This window comes from the organism of the source record quoted next, unplaced genomic scaffold, assembly GCF_019419815.1.
Source record: "Pyrus x bretschneideri cultivar Hongxiangsu unplaced genomic scaffold, Pyrus_bretschneideri_v1 Contig61, whole genome shotgun sequence".
NCBI classification, from domain to species: domain Eukaryota; kingdom Viridiplantae; phylum Streptophyta; class Magnoliopsida; order Rosales; family Rosaceae; genus Pyrus; species Pyrus x bretschneideri.
Genome location: NW_025999800.1, coordinates 1,412,807 through 1,434,012, shown reverse-complemented (window position 1 = coordinate 1,434,012; position 21,206 = coordinate 1,412,807). Strand labels below are relative to the sequence as shown.

The 21,206-nt window shown below is 36.4% G+C and overlaps 1 protein-coding gene across 2 annotated transcripts; it reads left to right on the top strand.

Moving 5' to 3' along the window:
* The first annotated feature begins 12,902 nt into the window (after positions 1 to 12,902).
* Positions 12,903 to 15,687, top strand: LOC125471735. 2 transcript variants are annotated; one of them, XR_007253806.1, is made up of 3 exons: positions 12,917 to 13,179; positions 14,625 to 14,756; positions 15,082 to 15,687. XR_007253806.1 is itself a non-coding variant. In XM_048572448.1 (2 exons), exons 1-2 carry the CDS (start codon positions 12,990 to 12,992, stop codon positions 15,192 to 15,194), a joined length of 303 nt encoding a protein of 100 aa, XP_048428405.1. In that variant the 5' UTR covers positions 12,903 to 12,989; the 3' UTR covers positions 15,195 to 15,687. The 2 variants fall into 2 exon arrangements, 1 of the variants encoding a protein (XP_048428405.1); XM_048572448.1 differs by lacking the exon at positions 14,625 to 14,756 and having other exon boundaries at positions 12,903 to 13,179.
* The last annotated feature ends 5,519 nt before the right edge of the window (positions 15,688 to 21,206 follow it).

Below are 21,206 nucleotides of genomic sequence, written 5' to 3'. Positions count from 1 at the left end.
AACAACATAATATAAATATAATTTCACAACACAATATAAACATAACAAACTAAGTTCAACATAATTTAATTAATTTGATATTTTTTTAAAATAAAATGAAGAAAATACCTTCTTAATCATTCTCCACCAATCGCTAATCACGCACAATATCCCTATAGACAACGAAATTAATGGCGTTAGTATGAATTTATATTAATCCTTTTACCCTAACAAATAAAAAAAATAAAAAAATAAAAAAAAACACTTACCAGACTCACCGAGATAGCTCAATCAACTTAGAAAAGAAGATGGATGGAGTATTAGGTGATGAAATTGAGAGAAAATGGAAATGACGGATGCCAGATTGAGCAAAATCGAAGGGATGAGTGCAGAGGCACAATCTACAATTTTTTTTTTGCAGTTTGCCTCTACACATGGCTAAATTTAAATTAAAAAGTTCACTTTTGGACGAATGATTTTGCGTGATGAACAAGGTTTTCATCGCGCAAAAGTCCTTTGCATGACTAACATAGTCTTTGTCGCACGAGTGCGACAAAAAAAGAAGCATTCGTCGCGCAAGTTTACCTTTTTTTTTTTTTTTTCCTTTACTTTATAATTTATTCTTTTCAACAAATTACACAACGAAAACATGTATTATCGCACAATGCATATTTTTTTACTTTGTTTTTTTGTTTTATTTGTATATATTGTAAATTTTTATTTTATTATAAATCAAAAACTCAAACCTAATTAAACAATCTTATTTAAAAATAAAAAAAAATTATCACATCCTGGGCTCGACTCCACCATAGCATGATATTATCCGCTTTGGGCCCCGACCAAGCCCTTACGGTTTTATTTCTGAGAACTCACATAAGAACTTCCTAGTGGGTCACCGATCATGGGATTGCTTTCATACGCTTCGGCTGCGCCAGCACGCCCCAAATTTTGGATCGAGGTGTGTCAAAAACAACCCTCCTCAACTTCAATCCTCCCTCGCCCGCAGCATATCAAACTTCCACTGCCAGAAACTCTGCTTGAAAAGCCCATCCACATAAATTCGTTGCTTCTCATCAGGTTTCATCAACATCCCAATGAACCTACATTAATGCCAATAACAATAAATTAGTAATTTAAAAAATATTACGTTTTAACAAAAATAATTGTTCAGTATTTACAACAAACTTACCAATAACTCCCTTAACATGGATTTCTTCAACTCCTCAGGGACCTTTTTCCAAGACTTAAACTCAGCAGAACAATCCCTCCGCACCAAATTCTCAATGTCATACCTAAATTCGGCGTATGCCTCAACCATATTTTTTTCCTTCAAAGTACGGCACTTGCTTTCGTCGATATGTCTCTGATCGCACTACAAGTTTCTTTTTGCCAGAACCTTCTCCAAAATTGGCCATTGATAGGAATTTTACCACCTACAAAAATAGGGATAAAAACACTTAAAAATACTTGCAAGAGTACAATGTTGTCGTAGTATAGCACCTCAAGCAAGGTCGTGTTCCGCAGGGATTGAATGAATAATTTATGTAAAAACCGAATCTTAATTAATTATTTGAAAACAAAGTTTTGAAGATGTTGATTTTATGACCTAAAATATTAAAAACGAATTTAATTAAAAACAATTAAAGAAATTAACTAGAGAACAATTTAAAGAAAGTCAAATTGTAAAACCTAGGGTTCAGCCGTCACCATAACAATCATACATAGTTCTTCTAATTCTTATGAAGTACACAGGCATATTTTGAAGGTTAGGTTTTCCTAAAGTATGCCCTACTTGGAACCTCCAACATAGAACGTATATCTAACATGCAACCCATCCATGGCGTCCAGATCGAATGTGAACATGCAAGACTCATTAAGTTTTGTGAAAACCTTTTGAAAAACCATGCAACCCTTAAGACGTGTCGTCCATCCTAAGAAGTTGCACATATTAACCACAAGAAGCCAGCGCCAATTTCAAGGACAACCCTACACCAAAATTACATCAAATTACTTTTCTAAATATCCTAATAGGCCAATTATCAAGAAAAATAGATAGTTTAAAGCACAATGATTAACAATTCAAAACCTGCATGCATAATATCATAAGCAAATTGAAAAGAAATTATATATTCTTGCTAAGGCTCGTGGCCTCACCCTAGCAAACGAAACTAGTTACGAACAACTATAAAACAAAATATTATTAAAAATATGGATAGAAAACACCTTGAAAATAAACTTAAATCTTCTAAAGTAGTGTCACATCTCGGCCTGGGGGGAATCACTTTCCGGGCCCACTCCATCACCGTAGCACAACATTGTCCGCTTTGGGCCCCGACCACGCCCTCACAATTTTTTTTCTGGGAACTCACACGAGAACTTCCCAATGGGTCACCCATCCTGGGAATACTCTCGTGCGCTACTCGCTTAACTTCAGAGTTCCCATGGAACCTGAAGCAAGTGAGCTCCCAAAAGGCCTCGTGCTAGATAGGGATGGGAATATACATATAAGGATCACTCCCCTGGGTGATGTAGGATGTCACAATCCACCCCCCTTAGGGGCCCGACGTCCTCGTCGGCACACACTCGACCAGGGTTAGGCTCTGATACCAATTTGTCACATCCAGGCCCGAGCGGATCACTTCCTGGGCCCACTTCACCACCGTAGCACCATATTGTCCACTTTGGCCCCGACCACGCCCTCACGGCTTTGTTTCTAGGAACTCACATGAGAACTTCCCGATGGATCACTCATCTTGGGAATGCTCTCGCGCGCTACTCGCTTAACTTCAGAGTTCCCATGGAACCTGAAGCGAGTGAGCTCCCAAAAGGCCTCGTGCTAGGTAGGGATGAGAATATACATATAAGGATCACTCCCTTGGGTGATGTGGGATGTCACAGTAGTGTGTGCGTTCTCCTCTTCTCTAACCTAATGACTAAAAAACCTTATTTATACTACTACAAAATAAAATCCTACCTTGAAAAGGTATTAGAAGAAAACTAGTAAACATAATTAAATGATAAAACATAAAATAAAAGGTTTCCTATTTGAACTAGAATTCGGAGTTATCAGAAAATCACACTTTTGACTGACCAAATCAACACCGATTTGGTCCCAAAATATCTCTTTTGAAAGCTAAAGACGTCCCCTACAAATTCTCAGATGGAATCTTCCTCAAAATATGCCATCTTGACCTCCAAAATACCCAAAACGTCCAGAAACGTCAATCTGGGAAAGTTGCGCGCTGGGCGTTTATTTCATTACCACGGTCAAACAACTTGGTAGAAAAATCTGAAATTTTGATACAATCATCTTGAAAGACTCACAAACATCCTCCAATTGGAATCACTCTAAAATTCATCCTTTCGATCATTTTTCACTCCAGAAAAGTCAAATGTCCTATATTAAAATACATAACAAAATATCAAAATTCTACCAAAATAACCAATAAATTAATACTAATATTAGGGTAAAATATATGGTATAAAATGGACTCATCAAATACCCCCAAACTTAGCTTTTTGATTGTCCTCAAGCAAAACAAAACTAGAAAACAAAAATAAAAACTAACAAACTAGAAACTTTATTAAAACTCAACTAAGACAAAATTTTCATCTTCAAGTTACAGTCCATAGAAAACATTAAAAATTAAAACATCTTTCCAAAAGTTCCAACAAATCCCACCACAGAGTTTAAGCCATTTAGAATCAATTAGAAAAGAATTCACAAACTTCCTTCGGTGTAAAGTGAACCAACATAATTAAGGAAACTCAACTAAAACCCTTACCTTTCGTCCTTTTTATTCCACACGTTAGTACTTTACATATTATTTTTTCTCTTTTTCTCTTTTTTTTTCCTTTTTTTTTCGAATTTTTTTTTCTTCTAGTAATAGTAGTGGTCGTTCAATGTTAGTTCCCTTAAGCTTTCGATCCAACCCATTTAACGAGCTTTAGGTTAATGACTCCCAAACCACAAATGCTTTAGGGCATTAGGTGTAGAACACCTTTAAGGACTTATTAACCCGAGCTAAGAAGGCTACGAAACCAACTAACCACCCTGCCCAATGCCAAAACTCTACCGTTTGATGCGAGAATCACTGCTGATTAGGCAGGACTAGCCCTGTTACCAAGCAAAGTCTCGGGTGGAACAATTATTACTTTATTTATAACACATACTAAACTTTACTTTACTAAGAACAAAAATTAAAAATTACTTAGACGAAAAGCAAGTGCTTCAATTTCACTCCCCACAAAACATGTTGATGTAAATGTGCAAATTTTCAAAGTATAACCCATGAATTAGTGTCTAAAACGATAAATAGAAAAGATTTTACTATGGGATTAATTTTCACCATGTCCATTTGTTCTAACATTTAAAATAATCTATGGATATTAACTTAAAATTTGAAAATTTTTATTTGACTCAAAAATTAAAAATTTCTTATGTGCCACCCCAAACTTAAATCACACATTGTCCTCAAGGTGTGAATTAGAAGAAAAATAAACTAAATAATACATAAACTCTAACTTGACTAGAAAGAATACGACACAAATAAAGAAATAAAACTTTTTAGAAAATAAAATAAAACAAAACATAAAAGAAAGAGAATACAAAATAAGAAACAAAACAAAAACTAAATAAAAAAAATAAAGGGAATGGACACACCTGGGTTCGAAGACAGGACCTGGTGCAGAGAGAATATGCGCTAGAAAAATAATGAAAAAGAAATGACCATCTGAGTGGTTTGGAGAGTCGAACCCGCAACCTACCAGCTTGCTGGCACACACGGAACACGCAGGGACAACACTGATGAAGCCACACGTGATAGAAACCCTATTTAAGCTTTTTAGCACTCCATTGCTCATTTCCTCATTTTTCACACCCTAGCCGTTGAGCCATGAGAACTCTCTTCCTCTCTCTTCCTCTCTCTTCTTCTCAAACCCTAACACAAAACCGCTGCTCTCTAGCCATTCCACAATCTTCCAATGGTCCTGGATTTGTCAAACTCAAAAACAAATACCCAGCCGTGCCTCCATAGCTGGATTTCTGTCATTTGCTCCCAAATCTCCATGTCTCTGCAAATCGAAGCTCCAATCCGTGGAATCAAAGTCCCAATGCACAACAAGGTAAACACCTCCCTTGTTCTTACGGATTTCATGACCAGAAGTTGCATGAACTCCATTCTAAACTTGATGTATGGGCCCATTGATGTGACGAAATTCTCTGATCTGATATTGTGTATGATAAGTGATGCAAAGGCCCAAAATTCATAGATCCTCACGCCCTCGAAGGTAAAATTCATCACTGCAATTATTTGAGCCTGAACTTGCCAGATTTGTAAATGTGCTGCTTGCGCATGCCTAAAATATGAATTAGGTTATGTCGCATAAATCTGTGTAAAGTAGTGCTTTCTGATTTCAGTGCGTTCATGCATCAATGGTTTTGGTCTACTATCTGCAAGCTCATGAATGTATTCTATATACTGCATGTCTCCATTGATGAATGCATGGGCCCAAAAATCCGTGCATGAGGTCAACCTGCGTATTGGCTCAATGAATATGCTCCCCTTTGTGTTGCTTGGATCCCGCCCCCAAACTTCAATGTAATTATATTTTGAATGAATTGTGAGAGAGTGAGAGAGTGAAAGGGATCCATTAGCATAGAGGTCTTCTCAGCATCCCCACTGTGAGTATACCTGTACCTCATCTATGCTCCTTCTGTATCCTGTGCTTGCATTTGTGTTGAATTTGACTCCCATGAATATTCTTAATTGTGATGATGAATTTTGTTGTGATGAATGGATGGTTTAATGCATGCTGAGATGAATGGATGAATGTATGAATCTACGAGTAGTTGAGATTAGACCGAATCAGTTCCGAATGCAGCCTACAATCACAAATCAAAAACCTAATTAGATAAGTAAAGAAAAATAACAAGAATTAAAATTTTCAATTTCTTTTTTCTTTCGATTTTCTGATTTTTGTAATTAGGAATAAAAACAAGAGAATAAAATGAACGAAATAAAAAGAAAAGAGTTAGAAAAATTGGGTTGCCTCCCAATTAACGTTTTAGTTAACGTTTATAGCTAGATGTAGAGGAAAGAATTGAAGATCACGTCACTTGTTCCCTTAGAGTTAACCACTTCTTGATAGCATTATACGGCAACAGTAGGTATGGAATGAGTTGTTGTTTATCAGTGGTTGAATTCTTCATAATTGCCCTTCTATGTGAATGAATCTTTGTGATCAAATAAGGTTGTTTCTAGTGAGGTTTATGTTTACGTTGAGCTACCTTGAACCTTGTATTTAACACCCACAACCTCTGCACTGGCAGAATTTCTCTACGAGAAATTTGGCTGTCATGGAATTGATCCTAATTTTCTTTAAATTTGATGAATTGTGATGTTTGCGTGTCCAATTCAGCAACCAAAATTTTCTCATCAATAGCCGGTTGCTCCGAATCCAAAATGGTCTGAGTATTCAAAAGCTGATCATGTGATGTCTGATATACTGATTTTGAATCAACAGCTTCTAACATATCAATTCTTGTGCATTCGTGCAACCCTGTTGGGAAGGGTTCTGGTGGCACATAAACTTGGGGATGAGAAGATTGTGGGGAAATTGTTTCATGATCAACATGTGGTGTTTCCTCCTTTGGGGCATGATTGGCTGGCAAATTGCTCTTCCGTTTCTACACCAATTTCCTCTTGATCATCATAGCTTTTCCCACAGTTTATTAATGGTTGAATCTGAAATTCTTGATTAGTTCTTTCAATGTACAACTCAGTGGATTCCAACAATTTAGAGAGTTTGTCTTCCACCGAAAGCTTTTGTGGCACATTAAACTTCTCAAAATACTGCTCAAGACTTTGAATAGGGATTGTTCCAATGCCTTTTGGATTCGGTTGTCATATCGATATGCATCTGGACAAACTCATGAAAATATTCTCTCAGGACACTGCAAAATATCATGGGCTTCAAATAGCAAGGAGCACAAATTGTAGGGTTAAATCCATAGAAACCCCAAAATGCAAATGTGACCCATAAAGGCGGTCCTCCTGGTTGTATATTGAATCCAGGAAGAGGAACACAGTCCATTGTTGCACAAATTGTAACCTACAAAAAATAAAAATAAAAAAAATAAAATCAAGTAAATAAAAAAGTTATATACAAAAATAATTAACTAACAATATGATAAACACAAATTATTTAAAACAATCCTCGGCAATGGTGCCAATTTCTTGATAGGGATTTTACTACTTGCAAAAGTGGGGATAAAAACACTTAAAAATACTTGCAAGAGTACAAGGTTGTCGTAGTATAGCAACTCAAGCAAGGTCATTTTTCGTTAGGATTGAATGAATAATTTATGTAAAAACCAAATCTTAATTAATTATTTGAAAACAAAGTTTGGAAGATGTTGATTTTATGACCTAAAATATTAAAAACGAATTTAATTAGAAATAATTAAAGAAATTAACTAGAGAAAAATTTAAAGAAAGTCAATTTGTAAAACCTAGGGTTCAGCCGTCACCTTAACAGTCCTACGTAATTCTTCTAATTCCTTATAAATTACACATGCATATTTTGAAGGTTAGGTTTTCCTAAAGTATGCCCTACTTGGAACCTCCAACATAGAACGCATATTTAACATGCAACCCGTCCGTGGTGTCCAGATCGAATGTGAACATGCAAGACTCATTAAGTTTTGTGAAAACTTTTTGAAAAACCATGCAACCCTTAAGACGTGTTGTCCATCCTAAGAAGTTACACATATTAACCACAAGAAGCCAGTGCAAATTTCAGGGACAGCCCTCCCCCCTTCTATTCTCATCCCCTTCCCTCTTTTCCTCTCACATATTGTTTTTTGTCTTATTGTCTCTATAAAAAAAATCAATATAAGATGTCGACGTGGCTAAACCGTAACCGTTCAAATAGAAGGGAAAGGAAGGGGAGAGTGTGACATCCCACATCGCCCAGGGGACTGATCCTTAAATGTATATTCCATCTCTACCTAGCACGAGGCCTTTTGGGAGCTCACTGGCTTCGGGTTCCGTAGGAACTCCGAAGTTAAGCGAGAAGGGGCTAGAGCAATCCCATGATGGGTGACCCTCTGGGAAGTTGCTCGTGAGTTCCCAAAAACAAAACCGTAAGGGAATGGTAAGCCCAAAGCGGACAATATCGTGCTACGGTAGTGGAGCGGGCCCGGGAAGTAGTCCAACCCGGGCCGGGATGTGACAGAGAGAATCCTCCTCCTTGCTCATTTGTTACTCAGTTGATTAATAGTATCCATCATGGCATTCGAAATTTTGATTAGTTTAATTTTTCCACCTTAATATTTTTTTTGTATAAAAATATTAGCATTCTATGTATGTTATCTGGCACTTACCCAAGTATATTTTCTTTGAAAAACTAGATTTTAATCCATAAATAAGATGAAATTTAGAAAAATGTCTTATACAAGATTAAAATTTGATTTTAATCCCTAGACTCTATTTAATGCCAACATGTGTATTCAATGGCTCACCTTTTTATTTATAATTTTATGGTGTTCAAATTAATTTTATGAAAATATTATAAATTTTAATTCTCATTATGGTAAGTAACTTATATAAGGAAATATTTTCGTAGAGATTTTTCGGTACACTTATATTTTTGCATATTTTCTTATGTGCCACTAATTCATTACATTGTATTTTGGTATGAACATTTCGGTACGCTAGGTGAGTGTAATATGTTTAGGTACAGACATTTCGGTAGTATAATATATTTAGGTATCAACATTTCGGTATACTAGTTTGGTATCATATATTTAGGTACGGAATTTTTTGGTACGCTTATATTTTTGTATATTTTCTTATGTGCCACTAATTCAATACTACAATATATTTAGGTACGAACATTTCGGTACACTAATTTAGTAAAATATATTGTTTTACGGACGTTTAGGTACACTAATTAGAGGAAGTAAAATAAAATTAATGAATTAAATGTGTATAATTATAATTAAATATTAAAACAAAAATATAATATGAATTTGGATTAAGTACACATTAGAGGACTAAAATCAATATCCAATTTAACACCAAGTTTTTATTGAATTCTAATCTTCTTCAATGATTAAAGTTCAAAACCCCCTATTTTCTTCCTTGGTTTTATGAAGGAGTGCGAATGATATTTTTGAAGTACGAATAATATCTCTATTTTAATTGATTTTCTTCTTGCCACTTAATACTACGATTTAATAATATTCTTATTCACTTAAATTTGACTCTTACAAGGCGGCCCCGGTGACTTTTTCGGTGACCCATCTAGGTGAGCGTGGTGGCTCGTGGCCACTAGGGCCGCCGCCCCTTGGCGGAGCGTGGGGGAACCTGAGGTGCCACCTTAGGTTTTTCAACGTGCCGAATCCGAATCTGCTGTCTGTTTTTCCAAATTCAATCGTTTTGGTAGAGTTTTATTAAATAGTCTCTATTTGTGTATAGGTGCGTCGGTTGAAAGTGATCCCGTCCTCCCTAGTTCGAGCGGTTCCCTAGTAGCAGAATATTTGTGAGTGGACCCCTTCTCAAATTGCATATTTTTATAAAATTGCACCCACACTCGCTAGAGGACATGACTTCGTCAAGAAATCTCAGGTTCGTTTTTTATATAGTCAATTGAACTTTCATTTTTGTAAAATGTATATGTGCATCGATTAATTTGTTCTAACTAGTGACTGTTTTGGAATCGAATTGTAGAGGTGAAGGACAATCCATCGGGTGACTTCAAAAGCATGCACCGCCACATTTCCAAAGGATCGTGGACTTTCTCTGATCAAGACCATGGATGGCAAGTTTCTGATGAGTTAATGACATGTACGAATGCCAGTAGGAGGAGATGGGTTGGGAATCATGTTAGAATTATTCAGTAGAACTTGTATGTTTGTGTGACTAGATATCTATTGTTACATTGAACCAATAGTGTGTGTGCACTTACACTTGCGATTCATTTGGATTGATGTAAGAAGTGGTTTGTATGAGGTATATATGTGTGATGTGTGATTGTGTGACTGCACCATATAGTAGTGTGGTATATGGATGATCTTGCGTGTTTACCCGCATTAGAAAACCATATGAATTCTATGGATAACTCTACCTGGTTAATCTGCATTGATAAGTCACTATCTACTTGATTACGTGGTTTCCATAGATGGTCATGCTTGGTTAATTTGCATTGGGGGACTATACTATTGAATGCAAGCTTATGGAACTGCCTGTTTAATCCGCATTGAAGGACCATAAGTATCCTAGGAATACACTACTACAAAACTACCTGTAAGTGGTGGTCTGAAAACCGACAAGAAAACCTCATTTTTGTTGGATAATAGATAAAAACCAACAAGAAATGTTTGCAGTGGCAGATACAAGAACCAACAACATTACTTGCGTCATGAAAAGACTTTTGTTGTCGGTTAGTTCCCTTAATTTGCCTAGAAAACGCAAAGCATTTTAAAATTCAAAAAGGATAGTTGTGTCAGACAAAAGTACTTTAGCGTTGGATACTAGTGACATTGAAACTCCCATCGGATACAAGCGACATTAAATACTGAGAAAGATTGTTGAATAGAGCAAACAATTATACTATCGTCGATAACTGACACCACTAACCATTAATAAAATAAAATTCCTTTGTTATAAAAAACAACAACAAATCTGTAATTTGTATGTCCAACCATTTTGTGTTCTAACCGGCAATTCCCATCCTTGATGCAGCCAACCTTTTTTTTTTTTTTTTTTTTCACCCAATTCGCTGGATGTGGCATGATTATAACAATCAAGCAGATAAAGGAATAAGAGAAGAGATCAAATCCTCTAGCCGGAGAAATACAGCTCTAGAAACTATGGATGCATACATATATCAGGTTCTAATTCCAGATTTGAAAATAAATCTTCAAAAGAGTAAAGGATGAAAATGATGGTTTATAAACTGGATTATGTATGCAATTATACTGGTGTCATACATACGCAATGTGCATTAGCCGGAGGTGACAGAAGTCGGAGAAGATCAACGGCTCTGATTTCTCGCTGTCAAATTCCGAAGAAGCTCACGTGCTCACAGTCGTTCGAAGAAGCTCAAGTTCTGACGGCTGCCAATGATGACCTCAGGCAAGAAACTACAAATTGCAGCGAGAGAGCAGAGAGACAAGGAAGAAGGTGTACAAGTCAAGATTCAAAATATAAACTCAATTTAATAGCATAATCAAAATTCAAAACAAAAGCCAAGTGTAATAAAAAAATCTAAAACGCACTGGTTTTGGAATGTTACTCCTTGAATTGTTCATCCATGGTGATTGAAGTGGGAAGGAGAAAACATTGGGGAAGGGAGACGGCAACGACACAAGGAAGAGAGAAGGGGTTTTATATAGGTTAAAACATTTTTGGCGGTTCAAAACGCCAAGATTTGTAATAGTGTCGGTTATAGACGACACCATATGTAAAAAAATTACAATTATGACTAATTGCCTATTTTTGTCGGTCGGAGCCGACATCAAGTTTTGATGTTATTACAATTTGATGCAACATCTTTAAAAGATTTCAATTTCATACAAACTTATATTTTTGTTCAATTTCATACATTCATTAGTCAAACCGTTAATTTTGACTGTTAAGTGATGTTGTGGCAAGTGGGTTCCACTCTTTTGATGATGTGGCAGTCAATAATATGCCACATAAGAAAATAAAAATAATTATTTTAAATGTTAATATGGAAAAAAAGAAATAAAATAAAAAAATAAAAAAGAAGAAGAAGATTTGGTGGAGATCTTTCTCCCAACAGCCAAATTAGGATTTGGTAAGATTTTAATAGACTTTAAAATCTAAAGGTAGTTAATCAGGATTTTATAAGATGATTTTAAAGGATTTTTAAATCATAACGTAGTTAAATTAATATTTGGTAGGATTTTAAAGAATATAACAAAATCCATGAATAGTCAAATATGATTTTAAAAAAATACAAGTCTAGGTGTAGTCAAAATACTCAAGATTTGTTAGCATTTTAATGGTAGAGGGATTTTGATGGATTTCAAGATGGGTGGTATAAACACCAAATTGCATCAAGAATCTCACTCCACCCGCTCTACCCCCTCTGATTTCTTCTCACATTCATAGATAGAAGAGGAACAGTCTCAAACAGAAGAACAGTTTTGAAGATGGCAACAACTGATTTCTTTTCACATTCATCAGAAATCTGCATCAAGAGTGAATGTGAAAAGAACGGTCTCAAACAAAAACAATTTCTCAAGAGTTAGATAGAAGATGGCAGAATCTCACTCTTCCATTTTTTTTCATCAGAGTATTTCTTTGCTTTAACGGAAGTTGTTTATGTTTCTGGATTTTATTTCCATTTCCTCCGCCATTCGCTCTTTATTTGATTCTTTACCCAAACAAGACAAGACCAAGAATGCATTCCTGCCATGAGTACTTTTCTTCCTTGTCGCATTCAAACGATTATATTTGAGCTGATGGTTCTTACCAAATTGTAAGCAAAACTTGGACCATGAATTAGAACAATTTTCACGACAGCAAAACTTGGCCATTTTCTTCTCTACAGCAACATTTGGCAAGAGGTTGTATAGGTTAAAATATTTTGAAATCCTAAGAAATCCATAAAAATCCATGGAAATCTATAATACAAATCTATGTAAACCTGTCAAAATCCATATAAAATCATAGAATCTATTAGAATCCTTTGAAATCTGTCACTTGTAAAAAGTCTTTTAAAATCATGTGAAATCCAAATTGACTGCACCCCTCTAAGCCCCAGTTTGGGGTTAAGGTGATTTTTAAGAAAAGCTGCCATGAAAAAAAGCTGGGAAAGTTTTCGCAGTAGGGTAAACACCCAAACCAACTTTTTTTCAAAATTTCAGATGAAAAAAAGCTAAAAATAGGAAGCTGCAAAAAGCAACTTCAAGAAAACAGCTTCTTGTCAAAACACGGAGCTACAGTAATTATTTTAATGAAAATTTCCAATTGCCAATGTTGCCCTCGTTTCTCTCTGCCTTCTCTCTCGCACGCCATCCTGAAATCGCAGCCCTCTTCTCCTCTGTTGCCTCCAGCTGCACCTCTTCTCCTCCTCCTCCTCCTCCTTTTGCTCTCTCTCCGTCGGTCTCAGCGCCAGCCGTCGCCTTCCCTCCTTCTTTCGCCGTCGCCTTCCCTCCTTCCTCTGGTAAGCTTCTCTTCTCTAAAATTTTGTTATTTATTTGTTTGGATTTTTTAATTTGGGGATGGGGAGAGTGAAAGAGGGGTGGGAAGAGCGAAGGGATGAGTGTATGGGTGTCGGGAAAACTAGGGATGGAGAAAACAATAGGGGAAAAATTGGGGAAAAAATTAGGGTTTGTGAAGGAAGCAAGAAAATGTGAGAGAGAAGAAAAATTGATTACTTCTCTATTCATGTTCCCTGAATCTTGTTTTGGATTAAAGATTTATTTGTGTTTTTGTTGTGCTTGGCTGGGGAGACATTAAAATTAAATTGCGTAAGTTTTAGGGCTAATTAACATGTTCTGAAGAAGCTTATTCACAGCTTTCTTTGGGATTAACTCCAGCAATTGGAAAACTGAGAAAACATTGAAATTTAATTGTTAAAAAAAATGTGCAATGTCAGTGGTACAAAATGATGTAATTTTCTCAAAATATTTAACCATGTCAGTGGTTTCTTGGCGTTTACAGTTCAAACAAGTGCAGTCCGGGTATATGAATGAAATGCAGATTGAATAGTCTAGTGTGAATGCATTATTATTGTCTACTTGGGATGCCTTTTTTCCCTCCTATTCTTCTTGGGTTGAAGAGAGTAAGATGTATTTTGAAAAACTGCACTCTTGTGTACATTAGTGGTAGTGGTGTCTCCCAATGGTTGCTTAGGTTGGTGCCACGCTCTGCTTTCCTCTATGTTCCTGCCCTATAATTTAACAGGGCCTTTGGCAGTGTCAACATCCACATATACAATGTTACACTTACTTCCCTGGAATCATACAAGAACTAAGCACACTATTTAGTAGGGTCTGACAAAGATCTTTGGTGGATTTCTAAGTCAAAAGTTATATTAGAGAATTTTATTGCTCCTTTAGGCATTTATCTTGATGCATTATTAGATTAATGCTGCAGGAGGTTTTACCAAAACTTTGTAAAGTTGTCTTCAACCTTTGAGTTAATTTTCTGAATCTTGTTTTGTAGAAATTGAGAAAATGCCACCTAAATTTTTACCAGAGGCATATATTTTGTACAATTTTTTGGACAACTTAATGATTTAAGGGTTTGAGATAATATGCCAAGTTGCTCTTTTGTGTTGCGGAATCACATAAATTTTCTGTACAGTTTTTCTGGATAGTACCAAATGTCTAGTTTTAGATACTACAAGTCCTGCTATACTCCACGGAAAGCCAATTGTATGCAACAAAGTTTTCAAGCTTCACAGATGACAAAGAACATATATTTAGGCACATAGAAAATGCACACATTAGTTGTATACTTGTATGCTATAACATTTTTGGGTTGTATCAAATGCCTGATTTTGTGTGCTTGCACTTGTTGTCGATATCAAGAAAGAAAATTACAACCGCAGTTTTTAATGAACTTGGAAATTGGCTGACGTTTGGGTGTGCGAAACTTGGACAGTTGCTTGTGCGGGAGTGGAAGTCAGAGAGTTATATATTGAAGCAGCAGGGGCATTACTTCGATGTGAATTGTCTTGCTTATTCACCAGATGCGCAACTATTAGCCACTGGAGCAGATGATAACTAAGTCAAGGTATAATAGTTTTTAGAATGGGAAGCTTTTTACTTAGAGGACTTTGCTTGTGTAGTTCCATGCAACTTTGCTTGTCCAAGAAAGTGGAGATTGGGTGCCACTAGGTCAGATGATCATTGGTGATTTATGTACTATAGAATTGTCTAGTGAGTTTAATAATGCATGATAGTTTGGTGGGTTTATGATGTATTGTTGCATGACGACACCCATTTCTATTTGCGCTTTTATAATTACATTCAACTTGCCAATGTGCAAATTATTAATATTTTATACAAAATGCGATTGTGGAATCATATCCAGAATGTTTACTCTTTTTCTTATGTAGGTCTGGACTGTTTCATCAGGGTTCTGCTTTATAACATTCGCTGGGATGAATGTGGCTTGCTTCAACTTCTCGCACAGCGAAGCTTGTGGCTAATTGCATCAAGGCAGCGATGAGTTTAGTGCTGAAGAAAGGAGGAAGCACAGCGAAGCTTGTGGCTAGTACAGGCCAAGCATGCCAATTTTGTCCGTGGTGGTTCCTGAGATAACAACAGCTTATTTTGAGACCTCATGCAGCAATGCAGCTCCGGCAAGGCATGACCTTGTTTACTGTGGCGTTCTGCCGCTTCTCCCCTCAGCTCCCGTTAGAGCTTCTCATGCCGAGTCCACAGAAGAGAGCATACAGTTTGCAGTTGAATTTGCAAAGGCAAAGGGACTCTGCAAGCTTGGAGACGCAGTCGTGGCTTTGCACAGCGCTAATGCTGATATGATCAAGATTTGTTTGTGGTATGAAGGAGATCCGTTTGAAGTTTAGGTTGAAATTTACCTTTGATTTGCAACATCCAATTTTGGCTTTACTGTTTTGTTTTAGAGTTTAATTTGAGGTTAGAACAAATAACATGATGTATTATTTCATATAATGAAGAGAAATGTTATTGGGCTTTGAATATATGATAAATGCTTTGCCCTGGTACTCATGTAACAATATGATAAATGCTTTCTTGTGCAACTGTGTATCAGGAGTTGCTTGGCGATGACAGGGTTGGTTTGGCCAGACCTCGTCTTGTTTCTGTTCGAGTTGTGTTGTGTTGTTGGTGTTGTTTCTGTCCACTGTACCCAAAAGAAACATCATTTGACAACCTCTGGAGACTTTGTTTTTGTGTGCTTTTATTCTGAACGTATTTTTGTGAAAAGAACATAGTAGTGATGATGATGATAAAAAATACTAAAATTATTAAGTTGAAGGATATCATGAGAGTTTACCAAACAGTCACAGTTGTTTTACATAAAAGTTGATTAAACACTATCATACTGTTTTTTTTTTTTTTCCAAAAGTATTTTTACAAAAAAATTTATTCTGCTGTTTTATTTAACAGCTGCTTATTCTCACACAGAAGCAACTTTTTTTCAACGAATCAAATTAGGCCTAAATCTAGTGGAGAAGAAGTATCAACTGACAGGAATTGAGGGCTTGGAGTCTTCGTCCACGGTGGTTTGTGGCCATCGCCGACCTTTGAGCACGACACCGGCTCGTTCCACTCCAACGTATGGGTATGGGGGATCGACGAAACGCAGTGCACGACGGTGAGGCCAAAATTGGAGTCGAGCCGTGGATTTTGAGAATCGAAGAGCACGATGAACTGGTGTCGGCTTCGTCGTCTAATCAGATGGAGCAGGGATGGAGCGAGAGAGATTAAAAAGCCTCGTCTGGTTGCCGTCCGGCTTTCCTACTGTCGTTGAGCTCAAATTGTTTGTTCGGACAAGCCGCTCGAAGACCCAAGATCATGTGCAAAGCTCGAATTGGTTGAGGGTTTTCCCTTCCTCGTCCGCAATTATTGGGTCATTTTATTGGTTTTGAGATCTGGGTTTTATTCTGGTGCGGAGGTTTTTTAAATCAACGTCGGGAAGCTTGCAGGCATTGTGGAGTTACTGGAGAAGAAAAATGGAAAAGAAGATGTGGGCTGGCATTGCACAAATTCAGGGAGCCCCAACTCAAATTATAAAGCTTGGTTATGGTTTTGGGAAGGGTGTCTGCTGGCGGAGTGGGAGAGTCGGGGTCGGGTAGGTTGCTCTCTGCAATTTTGTGAGTTTGCAGGGTTGTATTTCTCTTTACAGTCTTGCCAGTTCGTTGAACTGGATTGAGAGGAAGATGGGAGTTTCAGGGATATTTGGTGGGGTGGACGGAGGATAGTTTGAAGGGGGGTGGATTGTGGGATTCCCATGGTAGAAGCAATGGAAGAAAATGGGTGTTTTTTTTTAATTAAATTTAAAAATTATTTTTTTGTCACGTGGCATAAATTTAGCAACCATGTGGCACAAATGTGGCATTCAGGTCAGCTTTTAACGGATCAATGGATGAAAAATGTAACAGATGTATTATATTGAAATAAAATAGTACTTGAGGTATGAAAATGAAATGTTTTAAAGAAGTTGTATGAAGTTACAATAGATTTCAAATCTAAGGTGGTAAAATGTAATTTATCCAATTTCTAAAAAACTGAAATTGTGAAAAACTTGCCGCCCAAACTTGTGAAATTGTGAAAAACTTGTGACATCAAAATTTGCCGCCCAAAGTTGTGAAATTGTTAAAAAACTAAAATTGATCACCAAAATTTTAGAAAAAATGTTTAATCAAATTTTCAAAAGGATGTCTGTGAAAAATGTTTAATCAAATCAAATTTTAGAAAAAATGTATTTTATATGTACATACCCACTTCTATATAGTAAGACGCGTTTTGGATGGAAACCCAAGAATAAAACCATGAGGGCATGGTCCAAAGTGGACAATATCTTACTATGCGGAATGAGATGTGACAGTGTCTGTTTAGTCTAAGAAATTCAAAGTTGAGATGCTATATCAAAGCGTCTCTAAATTTTAGCCCATGTAAAATATCTGATAAATGAACAAAAAGATAATTGTAAAATTTGACGGGAGAAAAAACATATTTTATTTACCAAGGCAGATAAGATTTATAATTAAGGGGACTAATTTAAATAGAACGCTAACGCTAACCACTTGGCAGATAAGATTTGTGATTGAAGGGACTAATTTAAATAGAACTTCGTTAGCATTCGTGTGTATATAAATGAGCTCGTTAGCATTCGAGTGTACTAACCTCTTTGCATGCACGTTACGCGTCCTAATGATCTTTTATGTATGTCCAAGCAACATGTTTGGCTTCCCTCAAAGAAAAAAAGAAAAAAAAAACCACATGTTTGGCAAGCGTCTCATTTTTTAATTAAGGGATCAACTTTTATTACCCAAAGTATGAAACGATCCTATTGCATTGTGAGAATGTTTGAAAATAGTTGTACGTACATATACAAACACAATAATTGTAGACAATCTCTACCAACATGTATATGCATCTACACAAATTATTAACACAAAAGAATGGTTAAACATGCAACAAAACATGGTCACTATGTATGTTGTAAGTCTTTGCTTCTTAGTATCCTCTTAGCTCTTGTGAACTCTATTTATGCAAAGTAATTTAGTAATCAAACTTTCAGCAATACAACTAAAGTTGAAATTTAAAACAACTAAGTAATGGAATCATTAAACGAAACCTAACACTAATACCCTAAAAGTATCGCGATAGCCCCTAAATCAAAGAAAAAACGTTTTAAATTGATTAAAATGGATAGCACACCTTAAAAACAAATAAAACCTAACCATTTGTTTTATACTGCTCCTTCAAAACTACAGTGTCACATCCTAGTCTCGGCTCCGCCATAGCATAATATTGTCCACTTTGGACTTACCATTTCCTCGCGGTTTTGTTTTTGGGAACTCACGAGCAACTTCCTAGTGGGTCACCTATCCTAGGATTGCTCTCTCCCGAACTCACTTAACTTCGGAGTTCTGATGGAATCTGAAGCCAATGAGTTCCCAAAAGACCTCGTGCTATAGGGAGGGGAGCATGTACATATGAGGCACATCACCCCCTCTCCGTCGATCGATGTGGGATCTCACAATCCACCCCACTTAAGGGGAACCCAGCGTCCTCGTTGGCACATCCGTACCGAACGGCACAGTGGCTCTGATACCAAATTGTCACATCCCAGACCGGCTCTATCGTAGTACGATATTGTTCGTTTTGGGCCCTGGCCACGCCCTCACGGTTTTGTTTCTGGGAACTCACGAGAACTTCCCAGGGGGGAAGCATGTATATATAAGGCACATCACCCCCTCTACGTTGGTCAATATGGGATCTCACATACAATTCTTGTCTTCGGTAGCCTCATATAATTCATCATCGGTTTGTTTTATTTTTATTTTTTTGGAAATTTCAACACGTAAATGCAATGAGATTACCAAAGTCTATAATTGTAGAAATTAAGAAAATAGCATAATTAGCATTCTAGAATCAATTCATAAATTGTAAGTTTCATCAAAAGTCTGGTACCAAGAAAAAAAAAATTATAGGAAAAAAAAGTGCAGTCAGTTCAAATGAAGGGATTTCTTCCAAGCAGGGTTTACAAACAAATACCACTAAACGATATGAAGTCTACAACTTTAATCCAATATATAATGCATCGTAAGGTATGCAACCAATATGTAATAACTCAGATGTTTTAGTTCAGGAATTACCTATGGAGTACATGAATATGTGGTACTATGGTAGTCCAATTTTACTTCTCTTTTCCATACACTCTTAACTAACCCACCGCCTACCAATATAAATTTGGCTTTGATTGTCTTCACTGCCAACATGCCCCAACAAATGGGTTGAACAACGCTCCATGGGTTCTTTTGTTATTGAAACTGCAGTGAAAACACACCAATATACTTTAGTGGAAATAGAGCATACTTTGAAAATTGCACATCCCATACCTGATCTTCTCCAAAGTAATGTAAACAAAGAATGGAATCCAAAAATTCAAAAGTCTTAACACCATAGATGTCTTAACACCGAAGATGCATCACTTTTAATGTCCTGCACAATGAGTAACCAAACACCACCAATAGATATAGGGAAACCAACGAATGACAGCATCATCAAACATATTTGATCATATACATTTACAATTAGTAATACATATTGCTTTCCGATAAACAAAAGAGAAACGCTATGCATATACTGATATACATAGTATATTACATCATTTTGCCCCTTCTATTAAAAAATGTTTTAGATATTTTGGATATCAAATTGTACTTGTGATCCCTCATGCTAAGTGACAAATAAATCCAGCCTCTTTGGTTTAGCCTCCGCTGGCATAAGCTGCAAAAGGGACAAAACAGAATTGGATTTTCAACTCATAAGGAAGGCAGGTTAGATACCTTTGGCGGGGTTGTATTTCTGGTTGAAATGGAATGGTGATAAAACTCCCGAAATGTAGTCCAGGCATTCCCTTTCCTACTGGACTGACTCAGGAAGGGGACAATCTCATCCAGATCATGCTGCACAGCCATTTATTCGTCCTGCAACACCAACCATAATGTCATCTCAATTACCACTAACAAACAGATTAAATATCCTCAGTTTTCTACACGCCCCTAATCCCAGAAGATTTTGCATTAAATTGAACCTAATGCATCCAATATAAAATCAAAACATGCATAGAGAGAGAGAGAGAGAGAGAGAGAGAGAGAGAGAGAGAGAGCATTTCAATACCAATCGTTTGGGAAAACTGATGCAAGAAACATAAGATTTCATTCGAAATGGTGATGTAGTGCAGTTGGTTTGGCGAAGTAGTGGAGAAAAGAATGATTTCGTGTTTTTTAATCAGGAGGAAAAACCGTTCTTTCGCGAAGTAGTAGTATAGTGCAGTTGGAGGTTCATCACGTATCCATCCCTTTTTTATGACCAAAGTATCCATGCGAATTTGTTTTCATTATTTTCGGCCAGTTTTTGAATTTTTTGTTTGAGGGGCTTTTTAGTTCAATTATTTGTGTTGAAGTCTTGAGACACCAAACTTGACTTCTAACTTTCTATTATTAGAGATTAGAGATATAAATGAGCCAAATAAGTAAAAGGCCATTTTTTTTTAGCACAGTTGATTAAGTTAAGGGGAGTAAGGGGCGGAGGCTTCCCACTTCAAAATTTAGGCACAAATTACTTTTCACGCTTCAAAGTTTGGGCACAATGAATTTTGATAGTTATAAACGAAAAAAAATCACGATTAAAAAATTATTTTAACTCTGATTTTGATATTTTTTTACAGTTACACTCCTCAATACAGTAAGAATACAATGAACAAATTTGATCTTCAATTTAAAATATTTTGACTAGTGGATACCAAAGAATCTTCTATACTTAATGGAAGTATAACAAAAACTCTAAGGTTTGTTTAATCTACCGTTTTGACGAGATTCACATTCTACGAAACTAATTTCAACAATCTAACCGTCAAAGTTGTTGTATATAAACTGAGATCGCAAATGTCAAAAATCGCAAAAAACGAACATTAAGAGATGAGGTAACAGAACAAAAAATTTCAACGGGTTATAAATGAAAATCA

What these genes read in the sequence shown, in the direction of transcription:
- LOC125471735 (XM_048572448.1), top strand. Translation starts at nt 12,990, where the DNA reads ATGTTGCCCTCGTTTCTCTCTGCCTTCTCTCTCGCACGCCATCCTGAA. An exon ending in CGCCTTCCCTCCTTCCTCTG is followed by an intron (nt 13,180 to 15,081) that starts GTAAGCTTCTCT and finishes TTTCTTATGTAG; the next exon opens with GTCTGGACTGTTTCATCAGG.